This window comes from Schistocerca cancellata, chromosome 2, assembly GCF_023864275.1.
Source record: "Schistocerca cancellata isolate TAMUIC-IGC-003103 chromosome 2, iqSchCanc2.1, whole genome shotgun sequence".
NCBI classification, from domain to species: domain Eukaryota; kingdom Metazoa; phylum Arthropoda; class Insecta; order Orthoptera; family Acrididae; genus Schistocerca; species Schistocerca cancellata.
Genome location: NC_064627.1, coordinates 1,012,708,077 through 1,012,720,524, shown reverse-complemented (window position 1 = coordinate 1,012,720,524; position 12,448 = coordinate 1,012,708,077). Strand labels below are relative to the sequence as shown.

At 37.0% G+C, this 12,448-nt stretch overlaps 1 protein-coding gene across 1 annotated transcript in view; it reads left to right on the top strand.

The window, feature by feature from the left end:
• The window catches only part of LOC126162985 (ankyrin repeat and SAM domain-containing protein 4B), a 321,356-nt gene extending 309,395 nt beyond the window's left edge, over positions 1 to 11,961 (top strand). Inside the window, exons 7-9 of the mRNA XM_049919841.1 lie at positions 817 to 988; positions 2,410 to 2,576; positions 11,266 to 11,961. Of these exons, the coding sequence (XP_049775798.1) occupies positions 817 to 988; positions 2,410 to 2,576; positions 11,266 to 11,516 (590 nt within the window). The 3' untranslated portion in view covers positions 11,517 to 11,961. The remainder of the gene's footprint in view (positions 1 to 816; positions 989 to 2,409; positions 2,577 to 11,265) is intronic.
• Positions 11,962 to 12,448: the final 487 nt, after the last annotated feature.

The window sequence follows — 12,448 nt, the reverse complement described above, 5'->3', positions numbered from 1 at the left end:
GTTTGCATGCTATTTGCCTGCTTTATCTTTCACATAAGTTCATCAACTTTAGAGACATACCAATAAGTAAGTTAAGACATTTCGCATATTTTCATCCACTGATGTTGGGTACATGATAAAATTCTGGGTAACTCCTCACTTAGGCAAAAAGTATTAATTGCACAAAAGACAGGTGTTAGAACTATACATTTAGAGTACACACTTGTACATCTTACAGGCACCTGTTTAAACAATTGTGAACATTAACCACAGTCTGACAATACATTCATTTACTCATGAAATTTGTTGTATTTGTGGGTAATAGTGATATTCACCAATATAATACAAGAAGGAAAAATGATCTGCAATTCCTTCTAGTGAATCTAATTTTGAGACAGATATGAGTGCAATACTTTGGTATAAAAGTCTTTGATAATTGAGCTATTGAGATAAAGTGTCTGAGAGACAGCAGAAGTGTTTTCAAATGTAGATTAAAGTTGTTTCTTCTTAACAATAGAAATAATGAATCCATTCTTCAAAAGGGAGAGTAAAGTTAGACCACCACAATTTTGGCATTCACAATGACTTTCTATAACGATTCCCAGATTACATGTACAGTCATTTGTAATTCGTAGAAAATCTCCTGGAGTATCAAGAATTACATTACTGGAATTTAACTGTTACAAGGGATTTTTTCTGTTTCAAGGCTTTTGCATTTTAGTTTGTATATAATAATTTACAATTTTTTACTGTTTTGTAATCACATTTCTTCTCAACAGAAATTTGGAATTGTTATAAATAATATTCAAAGTATTTATTAGCTAAATTTTTGTACAGGAAAACGCGGCAGACTTCAAGATGTCGTCTTTGATACTAGTGGTGACCTCAGTCGTTGTATGTCAGAACCAGATCTCCTCCATAACACAGACAGTGGTTTTGGAGATGAAGTTCTTCTGCAAGAACCAGCTAGTATCTTTGACAGACCAGGTTTTGGAAGTGTAGCATTCAGGTACGTTCTTAGGAGTCGACATTTATAGCAGATTACCATGTAGTAAAATTAGTTAATATGCCATAATATATTAAGTAATTAATGGGGAACTTCCAGGTGTTCACCTGAGTTGTTTCCATTTTCTTTTTCCCCACAATATTTTGATGACTGATCTAGTTGTCTTCGAGACATGTTGTGAGTTGTGCTTGTGAGTTGTGCTGTTATGTGTACTAGCTGCCTGAATTTCCACAGCACAACTCACAGCATGTAAAGAAGATGACTGGGTCAGTTGTCAAAATATTGCAACAAAAAAAATTGAAAACAAAAGCTCAGCTGGTTTCCCAAAAGCTCACCATTAATCACGCAAGCCAAGAAAACCTGAGAGATCAGATTAAGCAATGTTTTACAAGCAGCAAACAATCTGCAATGTAGTTATGAGACATAAAAACATTAATGTTAAATTAAACACATTTGTTTCTATGTTATACACAAAGAAATCTGTCAAACAGTTGGCTTTTAGGCATATAAGTGACAAACATAGAACTTATTCTTTATTACTTAGGTCATCAAGCAAGTCACAGAGAGTAAATGGATAGATAAAAAAGATAGATAAAAAATCAACTCACCAAGTGGTGGCAAGAGAACGTACATACAAAAAGATCTAACTTTTACAAGCTTTTGGAGCCAGTGGCTCCTTGTTATGAAAGAAGAGTTGAAGGGGAAGGAAGAGCAGTGAAGGAAGAGGACTGTAGAGGTTTAGGGAAATGGGTACAGTTCAGAGAAGTCACCCAGAACCCCGGGTCAGGAGAGACTTACTGGATGGGATGAGATTTTTCTGAACTGTACCCCTTTCCCAAAAACTCTCTTGTCCTGTTCCATCACATTTCTTCTGCCAAAGGAATGAGCCACTGGCTCTGAAAGCTTATAAAAGTTAAACAATTTTGTCAGCGTTCTCATGCCACCACTTTGTGAGTAGATTTTTGAATCTATTCATTTACATTATATTGTCAACAATTGATAATTTTCATTTTTATAGATGATAACTAAGTTTGTTACAGTACAGTAATTCCACCTAAACTCAGTAAACATGTCCTGCTTAGCTATATTTGTTATTAGTAACTTCAAAATACATCTTGCCTTCTCTCAAAGAATCTCATTTGCCATGAAAATATTCTTGCAGTAGTTTTCAAGGATGAAATTTTGTTTCTAAATTTAAAATCCCATTGAAACCAGTACTGATAATGTGAAGTATATGCTGTAGCCCTTGTGTATCACCTCAGGACTACAACAAAAATTTCTTCACAGGTTTGTAGTGCCCATTTATTATGCACTATTTTTCCTGTTGCACATGATGTTATGCATATAGTTTTTAACTGTCTCTTTATATTAAATATTTGTCTCCTTCCCAGTATGTTTCAAAGCATGCTCTTGCTTGTGAACAGGAACAATATAACAGCAGTACTGACTGCTCTGCCAACACAAGAAGACCAGGACAGTGCAGTGGGACCAAGTGAAAGAGGTGTTGCTGATGATACTTCCAGTATTGGCAGTGCAGGCAGTCTCAGACGAAATAATGGCCTGCCTTGGGATGATGATGACCTCAGTTCAGGTGAATATGTTACAATATTCATTGTCATCCAATAATAACATGCACTTATACTTCATGAAAAAAATAAAATAATTTGTGGCTTAACATTTTCCACTGGAAAGATAGTTAATTTCATGTGGAACATTTCACAGTGAGACTCGTAGCTATTGGAATGGCTAATACTTAAGAGATTTGGCTTCTTAATAATAGTCTTTTCCAAACCACTAGGGGGTGATTTAAACCAGCTGCTACTAGTCCTAAAGAGGTCATTTCACAGAGGAGTACAGACCTCATAGATAGAGCAGATTTCAGTGGAGTGTGCATATCAACTAATTTCAAAAAAACACTCAAGTTGGATGAGATTAATATCAAGTATGAAACAAAGTAATCTGGCTGAAGATAACCATGTTGCCACTTTCTTTATTGGCCTCTTGCAACAACAGTGTATATGTTGTGAAAAAGTTAAGGAAATTATATTAAAATTCTGTTAGGACATTTGACTAATAGCAGGTTTCTGCCCCTGACAAAATAATATTTACATTAGAGATGGAATCTACATTTAAATATATATTCACTGGTCAACTGGAACATCATTTCTACCCACTTAATAGGATGTTTATTTACTTTTAGCATGTACAACATTTTGAACATAACATAGCATGGACTTTTAAAACTTCTTGCTAAGTTCTCAGATGTAGATGACACCAAATGTCAGCACACAGGCCACACAGTTCCTGTAGATTAAGATGTCATGATTTGTGAACTTTAAACTGGTACTTAGAGACATCCCAAACATGTTTTTAGTGTTCATTTGGAATGAATTTGCAGGCCAAGACATCAACTGTAGTTCCTCATCATGCTCCTCAAACAATTACAGTAGGATTCTGGCTATACGGTACAATTGTTCAACTGGAAGACAGCATAAACTTTTGGGAAAAAACAAACCTGAAAGAGTGCATGCCATTTGTAACAATTTTTCAGGAGAACTTGTGTTCCATTTGGAAAGAGGTACAGGCAGAAGTTAAGCTGTAAGGTTAGGTCATGAGTCATGCTGGGTTAGCTCAGTTGCTAGAGCATTTGCCCAATCCTGCACACTTGTTTTAATATACCAGAAGTTTTAAATCAGCACACACTCCACTGCAGAGTGAAAATTCATTCAGCAATTTTGACATACTCCTCAGCTTCTGTGTTGCCTTCTGCAAGAACTGCACATCCAAGTACTCCCTTACAAAGCCTGCCCCGCTAACCACTGCTTACCAAGCGGGAAGGCGTGCCAGTCTCTGGTACGAATCTGCCCGGCAGATTAGTGTCAAGGTCTGGTGTGCCAGCCAGCTGTGGATGGTTTTTAAGGTGGTTTTCCATCTGCCTCAGCAAATGCAGGCTGGTTCCCCTTATTCTGCCTCAGTTACACTATGTAGGTGACTGCTGCTTAAACACTGTCTCCACATACGTGTACACCATAATTATCTTACCACGCAAACATTTGGTGTTACACTAGTTTGGTATGAGACATTCTTGGGGGTGGGGGGGGGGGGCAGGATCCACTGGGGGCTGAACCACACTATAACCCTGGGTTTGGTGTGGGGCAGTGGCGGGGTGGGTGGACTGCTGTGACCTGTTGTGGGGTTATGAACCACTGGAGGCTACAACAGGATGAAGCTTCTCTGCCATTTCTAGCTCCCTGGTTTGATACACAATACAACCCCATATTAATAACGCTGCTGCCAGCAAGTGTATTGCCCAGAATGCGGGTGATGAGCTGGCAATCTCCAGTAAAATGATGTTTCATGACATATTAAATGATGTAACAAAGCAGGGACACAATTCAGCATATCGGACAACTTATTTTCGTTCCATGACCACTATGATCATAATATGTAATATCAGTGGGTCAAGAACTGAACACAGACTACATTAACTAATTCTTCCATTGCTTCTCAGCGGAACAACTTCATAATTACAGTTTCAACTTCATAATTATAAATTAAAAGCACAATATTGTGTGTGTTCTACAGAAGGTATTGAGTGAGGGGGACAGTTCCAGGCACTGTCCCATGCCCTCCATTTAGCAAACAAAGGCCAAAAAATTAAACAGTTGGAATCCCTGAAATCAACAGGCATCTGCCATACAGTCCTGATTTAATATTAAATGACCAAACACAGCTGAATACTTCGCCTTTTCTAAATTTCACTTACTTCTCACAGTTTTCCAATGTATCCACACTCTCTGTTCCTTTCTTTTCCTCCATTTTTCCATGTATTTATTTCGTTTTTTTTATTATTTATGTACTACATTTATTCTGTTGTTTTATAATATGTACATCTCCACTACTTTAAGAGAAATTATTCTGCCTTACTTATAAAAGAAGGTTGTATACATGGAAGAATCCTGGAGATACTAGAAGGTATCAGATAGATTATATAGTGGTAAGACAGAGATTTAGGAACCAGGTTTTAAATTGTAAGACATTTCCAGGGGCAAATGTGGACTCTGACCACAATCTATTGGTTATGAATTGTATATTATAACTGAAGAAACTGCAAAAAGGTGGGAATTTAAGGAGATGGGAACTGGACAAACTGAAAGAACCAGAGGTTGTACAGAGTTTCAGGGAGAGCATAAGGGAACAATTGACAGGAATGGGGGAAAATACAGTAGAGGAATGAAGTAGTGAAGGCAGCAGAGGATCAAGTAGGTAAAAAGACGAGGGCTCGTAGAAATCCTTGGGTAACAGAAGAAATATTGAATTTAATTGATGAAAGGAGAAAATATAAAAACGCAGTAAATGAAGCAGGCAAAAAGGAATACAGACGTCTCAAAAATGAGATCAATAGGAAGTGTAAAATGGCTAAGCAGGGATGGCTACAGGACATATGTAAGGATGTAGAGGCTTATCTCACTAGGGGTAAGATAGATACTGTCTACAGGAAAATTAAAGAGACCTTTGGAGAAAAGAGAATCACTTGTATGAATATCAAGAGCTCAGACGGAAACCCAGTTCTAAGCAAAGAAGGGAAAGCAGAAAGGTGGAAGGAGTACATAGAGGGTCTATACAAGGGCGGTGTACTAGAGGACAATATTATAGAAATGGAAGAGGATGTAGATGAAGGTGAAATGGGAGATACGATACTGCTTGAAGAGTTTGACAGAGCACTGAAAGACCTGAGTTGAAACAAGGCCGCGGGAGTAGACAACATTCCATTGGAACTACTGACGGCCTTGGGAGAGCCAGTCCTGACAAAACTCTACCACCTGGTGAGCAAGATGTATGAGACAGGTGAAATACCCTCAGACTTCAAGAACAATATAATAATTCCAATCCCAAAGAAAGCAGGTGTTGACAGATGTGAAAATTACTGAACTATCAGTTTAATAAGTCACAGCTGTAAAATACTAAGGCAAATTCTTTACAGACGAATGGAAAAACTGGTGGAAGCTGACCTTGGGGAAGATCAGTTTGGATTCCGCAGAAATGTTGGAACACGTGAGGCAATACTGACCCTACAACTTATCGTGGAAAATAGATTCAGGAAAGGCAAACCAACATTTTTAGCATTTTCAGACTAAGAGAAAGCTTTTGACAATGTTGACTGGAATACTCTCTTTCAAATTATAAAGGTGGCTGGGATAAAATACAGGGAGCGAAAGGCTATTTACAATTTGTACAGAAACCAGATGGCAGTTATAAGAGTTGAGGGGCACGTAAGGGAAGCATCGGTTGGGAAGGGAGTGAGACAGGGTTGTAGCCTGTCCCTGATGTTATTCAATCCCTATATTGAGCAAGCAGTAAAGGAAACAAAAGAAAAATTCGGAGTAGGTATTAAAACCCATGGAGAAGAAATAAAAACATTGAGGTTCGCTGATGACATTGTAATTCTGTCAGAGACAGCAAAGGACTTGGAAGAGCAGTTGAACGGAATGGACAGTGTCTTGAAAGGAGGATATAAGATGAACATCAACAAAAGCAAAACGAGGATAATGGAATGTAGTCGAATTAAGTCGGGTGATGCTGAGGGAATTAGATTAGGAAATGAGACACTAAAAGTAGTAAAGGAGTTTTGGTATTTGGGGAGCAAAATAACTGATGATGGTCGAAGTAGAGAGGATATAAAATGTAGACTGGCAATGGCAAGGAAAGCGTTTCTGAAGAAGAGAAATTTGTTAACATCGAGTATTTGTTTAAGTGTCAGGAAGTCGTTTCTGAGAGTATTTGTATGGAGTGTAGCCATGTATGGATGTGAAACATGGACGATAAATAGTTTGGACAAGAAGAGAATAGAAGCTTTCGAAATGTGGTGCTACAGAAGAATGCTGAAGATTAGATGGGTAGATCACATAACTAATGATGAGGTATTGAATAGAATTGGGGAGAAGTGGAGTTTGTGGCACAACTTGACAAGAAGAAGGGACCGGTTGGTAGGACATGTTCTGAGGCATCAAGGGATCACAAATTTAGCATTGGAGGGCAGTGTGGAGGGTAAAAATCGTAGGGGAGACCAAGAGATGAATACACTAAGCAGATTCAGAAGGATGTAGGTTGCAGTAAGTATTGGGAGATGAAGAAGCTTGCACAGGATGTGGAGAGCTGCACCAAACCAGTCTCAGGACTGAAGACAACAACAACAACAACTTATATAATGCCACTTTGAGCTAGTTCAGTGCTCTTGTCTTGTATTCAAATTAATTCATCATGATTGTTTATTTAATTTAATTTAAACTGTTATACAGGCACTGTCTTTTTCTTCCTTCTTGAGATTTCACTTAATCTTTCTCTGGTTTGTTCCCTTTATATTTATTTATTGTTTAACATTTTTAATTACATTACCACTACGCCATCAAAGATGATATTTATTATATGGTTGTATCTCACGTTCAAAGTACAACATCTTCTTCAGTGCTTTTTTTACGAATATGGTTGCACCTTAATTGATGATAGTCAGTTTAAGTCTGATGGTGGCCATGCAAGCTGAAAACCCATTATCAAAATTAATTAATACTGTAGAACATACAGAACATGGATTGCTTGTCTACTGCTGAGCCCTATTTGCAGCAATGTGCTCTGTCTCCCCCAGAATTGTATTCCACACCCCATTGGAAGTCTGATTACTGCCTATTCTGTTTCAAATGGCAAATAAGTACCTTATGTCCATTTCCTTCAATGAGACATTGATATTTTACTTCCTCTTCCCCCTTCATCACTACTTATTAGCAGTTTCACCATTTCTTTAAGTGCATTAAATTCTAATAATGGCAGTATCCCCCACTGTCACACCTAGAGTGAAATGAGTGACTCCACTATACCCCATGCATTAGTTACATGTTTTGTACCAAACTGCGTTCATTACCAGAACAGAGGTGGTCATAATCTTCTGGCTGACCAGTGTATATATACCATGCCACTTTACACTGCACAGTAGAAAGTACAGGGTGGCAATTATTGAAATATATGAAATAAATCATCATAACTTCTGAACAGTTTGCTTTAGGATGTTCAAACTGCATGGTTGGCTGTGGGACATGATGGGAATTAGTATGTGCTTGTGCCTTGTTGTTGTCAGCCATTTTCATGTTGGTGGGTTTGTCAATACGCAAAATTGGCGCATTTGGGGGCCTGAGAATCTGCATTTCGCAACTGAGAAGTCTCATCACCCAGAATAGGTTTCCGTGTGGTGTGTTATGTCCAGTCATGGAATAATTGGTACAATATTCCTTGAGGGCACAATGACTTCCGAATAGTATGTGAAGATTTTGGAAGCTGATTTCATTCCCCTTATCCAAAGTGACCCTAATTTGACAAGATGTGGTTCGTGCATGATGGAGCTCGATTCCATCACAACAGGATAGTGTTTGATGTCCTGGAGAAGCAGTTCAGGACCCACATTCTGGCTATAGGGTACCCAGAGGCCACTGGCATGGGCCTCAACTGGCTGCCATATTCTCTAGATGTGAACACATGCAGCTCTTTTTTGTGGTGTTATATTAAAGACAAGGTGTACAGCAATAACCCAAAACCACTGCTGAACTGAAGACAGCCATTCAGGAGGTCATAGACAGCATCGATGTTCTGACACTTCAATGGATCTGCACCACATCATCGCCAATGATAGCAGGCATATTGAACATGTCATAACCTAAACCCGAATATCTGTAGTTATGTTTACATGTTGAATAAAGTGTGTGCAGGCCATGGTTTGTAACTAATTTATGTTTTATTTTATTTTATTTTATTTTTCATGTAGTTCTATAATTGTCACCCTGTTATTCATCTCATTATTAGTCGCCATCTTTCGCTATTTCATTTAAAAGTGTACAGACATAAGGAAAAATTGGAAAATTGTTTGCAGTCTTATTCCTAATGTAATATAACTCCAAACTGTTTTTTTTCTTTAAGAACTTAGAGTATCTAAGCTCAGTTTGCATGTGTGCTAAACTGACTAACACTCAGCTGCATTTCTTGCATTCTTTCAAGATTTTCTTTTTGGCAGTAAGCCTACTGGAAATCCTGTAGGATCCTACACTGGAGCAACAGTAAAGAATACGTTACTCAAGAGTCCTATATGCAGTCTCCATGGCTAATGCACTACACTCCTGAGAAAACTTCTAACCCATTGAAGTCTCTCATTTGCTCAACCATGAACTGTTTGCACATGTTTGTTCTAGTTCATAATAAATCCAAATATCGGTCAAAGCAGCAGATTTCAGAAGCTTATCAGTAATTAGATTCTGCTGCACATTTCCTGTTCATGGGCATTTAAAAATAAATATTTGAGTGAAACTGTTTTAAAAGTATTATCTGCAAATAGCTGCTACTGGCAGCTGAAAAGTTTGTGACAATAATATCTTGTTGGCTTATAATGCAGTAACATTCGAGCTGAGGTTACTATAGTAACAGTCACACCCAAATAAACAAAACTGACGAAAGGTCACCACAGCCTTATTACTAACCAATGCATAGCACAGAGCCAGCTAGCAGCACAGAAACTTAATTAGGTTCTGAACTACTTCTCTCTCTCTCTCTCTCTCTCTCTCTCTCACTCTCTCTCTCTCTCTCTCTCTCTCTCTCTCTCTCTCTCTCTCATATACACTGTACGTGCACAACCATACAAATGCAGTTGTATCTATTTTCCCATTTAGTTCCCGAGGATAACTCTGTGGTTCTGCTGGGAGTGAGTACTTGTAGACACCATGGTAATAAATCCTTTATATTGCAGGAAGAGTGTCAAATTATCCAACGATTATTACTGGGAGTCAGTACTTGTAGACTTGACAGTACTACATCCTCTGTAACAAGTTTCTTGTGGTGACCATTTTTGCAGCAGCTGTATATAAATTGTAGCAGTTCAAAAGAAAAATGACTTTTGCATGCTGCATATTAAGTCTTTTTTTATTTATTTATTTAACTCATGCACGCAGATATGTTTCACCTCAGTTAAAGGCATCTTCAGTGAGTGTCCTGAAATATTATACATTTTTTTTCATTTGAACATACAGGTTATAGATTTAAAACTGTTCATTGAAGATTCATAATAAAATGGAACAGTACTTACAGACCGCAATGCTTGCTACATGAGAGAAAGCTACTTGACATACAAATAATGAATTAGATGTGGCTCCACAAGTATTTTTCCATTTCCTTATGAAACTTCAATGTTTTAAAATTATAGCCTGTATATGCAAATAAACGTGTATGTGCTGAAGATGCCTTGTAACTAAGGCGAAACGAATCTGGGTGCACAAGTTAATTAAAAAAACTTAATGTGCAGCATGCAAAAGGCATTTTTCTTTTGAACTACTACAATTTAAATCCTGTACATTGCAGGAAGGTTGTCATATTATCCAACTGTTTATGATCATTTATGAAAAAGACATCACAAGCACAAACAATACTATCTGTTGCTCATTTTCCTAGAGAGAGACTGTTAACAGCCAGAGAAGTCTTTGCATTCACAGTAAATGAAAAAAAGTTTCTTCTCATCGTCACATATAAACACATTTTATTGGTTTCTGTGCCTGTATATTTAAACTATAAATAAATAAAACCATTATGAGTCACTAAACTTCAATTGTGACACATGTCAGAGCTTTGATCTATTGTCAAATGACAGTTCTTGTTTTTAGCTTAACAGAATTGCTCCTGGGAGAGCAACAATTCTAAAATCTCTAGAAATGTTTTAAAATTATCACTTTGATAGCAAATGCATTTAGGTAGACTAGTAAAATGAAATACTTTAGGAAACAATGTAGCGTACTTATAGTCCTGTGCACCTGTATTGTGTATTTGTTTTGAGGGCTTTATATTTTAGGTTTACACACCAACCATTTACATATTTTCCTGAAGATGTTAACAGAATTTAGGGCTTCTGGCTTAAAGAGGTGTTATTGGTCCCTTGTGTCGTCAGGTGCACAGAGACTATTATTTGTTATGTTAACAACTGGTTGTATTGTGTTTATTTATTTATAAATGAACTAATCTGTCACTGCACAGATGTAGGTTGTATGCTTCTGTATTGTGCCTGATTATATTTTGTGGTAATAAATGCTAAAACTTTTTTTACTGTGTTATCTATGAAAGTGTAATATTCAGTTAATTATATGATTCTTATTAATGAAATCAAGCAAATTATTCTAGATATTTCAGAATGAAAAGATTCTTCGTACAGTGACATTATATGCTATTTTCTTTAAAATAATAATGTGCATTTTTTTCAGATGAAGATGATGAAGCAACAGACTCACGATGGACATCTTTGCACCTATTTCTAGTATCAGCAGGCTTGGCTGAGTATACTAGCCTGTTTGTTGAGGAGAAGATAGACCTAGAAGCTTTAATGTTATTGGATGCAAATGACTTTGAAAAACTAGGTCTTAAAATGGGTCCCATAAAGAAACTGACAAAAGCCATACAGAAACGAAGAGAGGCATTAGAAAGTCCAGGAGAAGTGTCTGATAGCAAATTTTAAATAAGTGTCCAAACAGAGAAAATTATATCACTACTATATACTTCACCAGGGAGAGTACACAAAAATGAATATATTTTATATGCATTTCACATCAAACAGTTACGTTTAACATAGTATCATTTCAGTGTCATTTAAGCAGTGTGTGACATCCATAAATTATTACCGCTTAATTGAAAAAATATGAAGAAATACAAATATGCTAAATGTACAAATTTAACTGTATGTATATAAAGACTGGAGATCAGAGTCAAATAGGTGGTTTTTCAGTTGAAACAAATGCCACCAGCTAATGTTAGAAAAGAAGCAGCAATACTGTCAGTTTATCTCAGTATTCTTTTAAATAAAAATATATGTATATAAAATAAGCTAATTTCAAAAGGCATTTGTTAGCCTAATATTTTGATATGGCTGTAAACCCAAATATTTGTGAAAATAAATGCTAATGTATAAGTCCATCAATGGTACTGTTTAGACACTCTTACCAACCACAATTTTCTTTAGATGCGGAAGCACATAGATTTCAGAGGGTATCAAATCAATAGTTTATCAATAAAAATAATTGCACAAAAAAAACTTACTCACCAAGCGGCAGCAGGAGAAAACACACATATTGGTTTAGGAAATATGCAAGCTTTCTGAGCCACAGTCCTTCTTCTGGTACAAGGGTTAAAGCAGAAGGAAGAGGGATGAAGGAAAGGACTGGTAAGATTTAGGAAATGGGGAGAGTTAGTGAAAAGTCGCCTAAAACACTACGTCAGGGGAGACTTACCAAATGAAATGAGTGGATGAGACTGATTATTGGTGACTGCACCAGATGAGTGCTTAATGGTTGAAGACATGGTAACAAGCAAGATGGAGATTACTTAAAAAATATCATGTAGGAGGTAATAAAAGCAGAAAGCTAATGGCATTATATATGGTAGGCAGGTGTG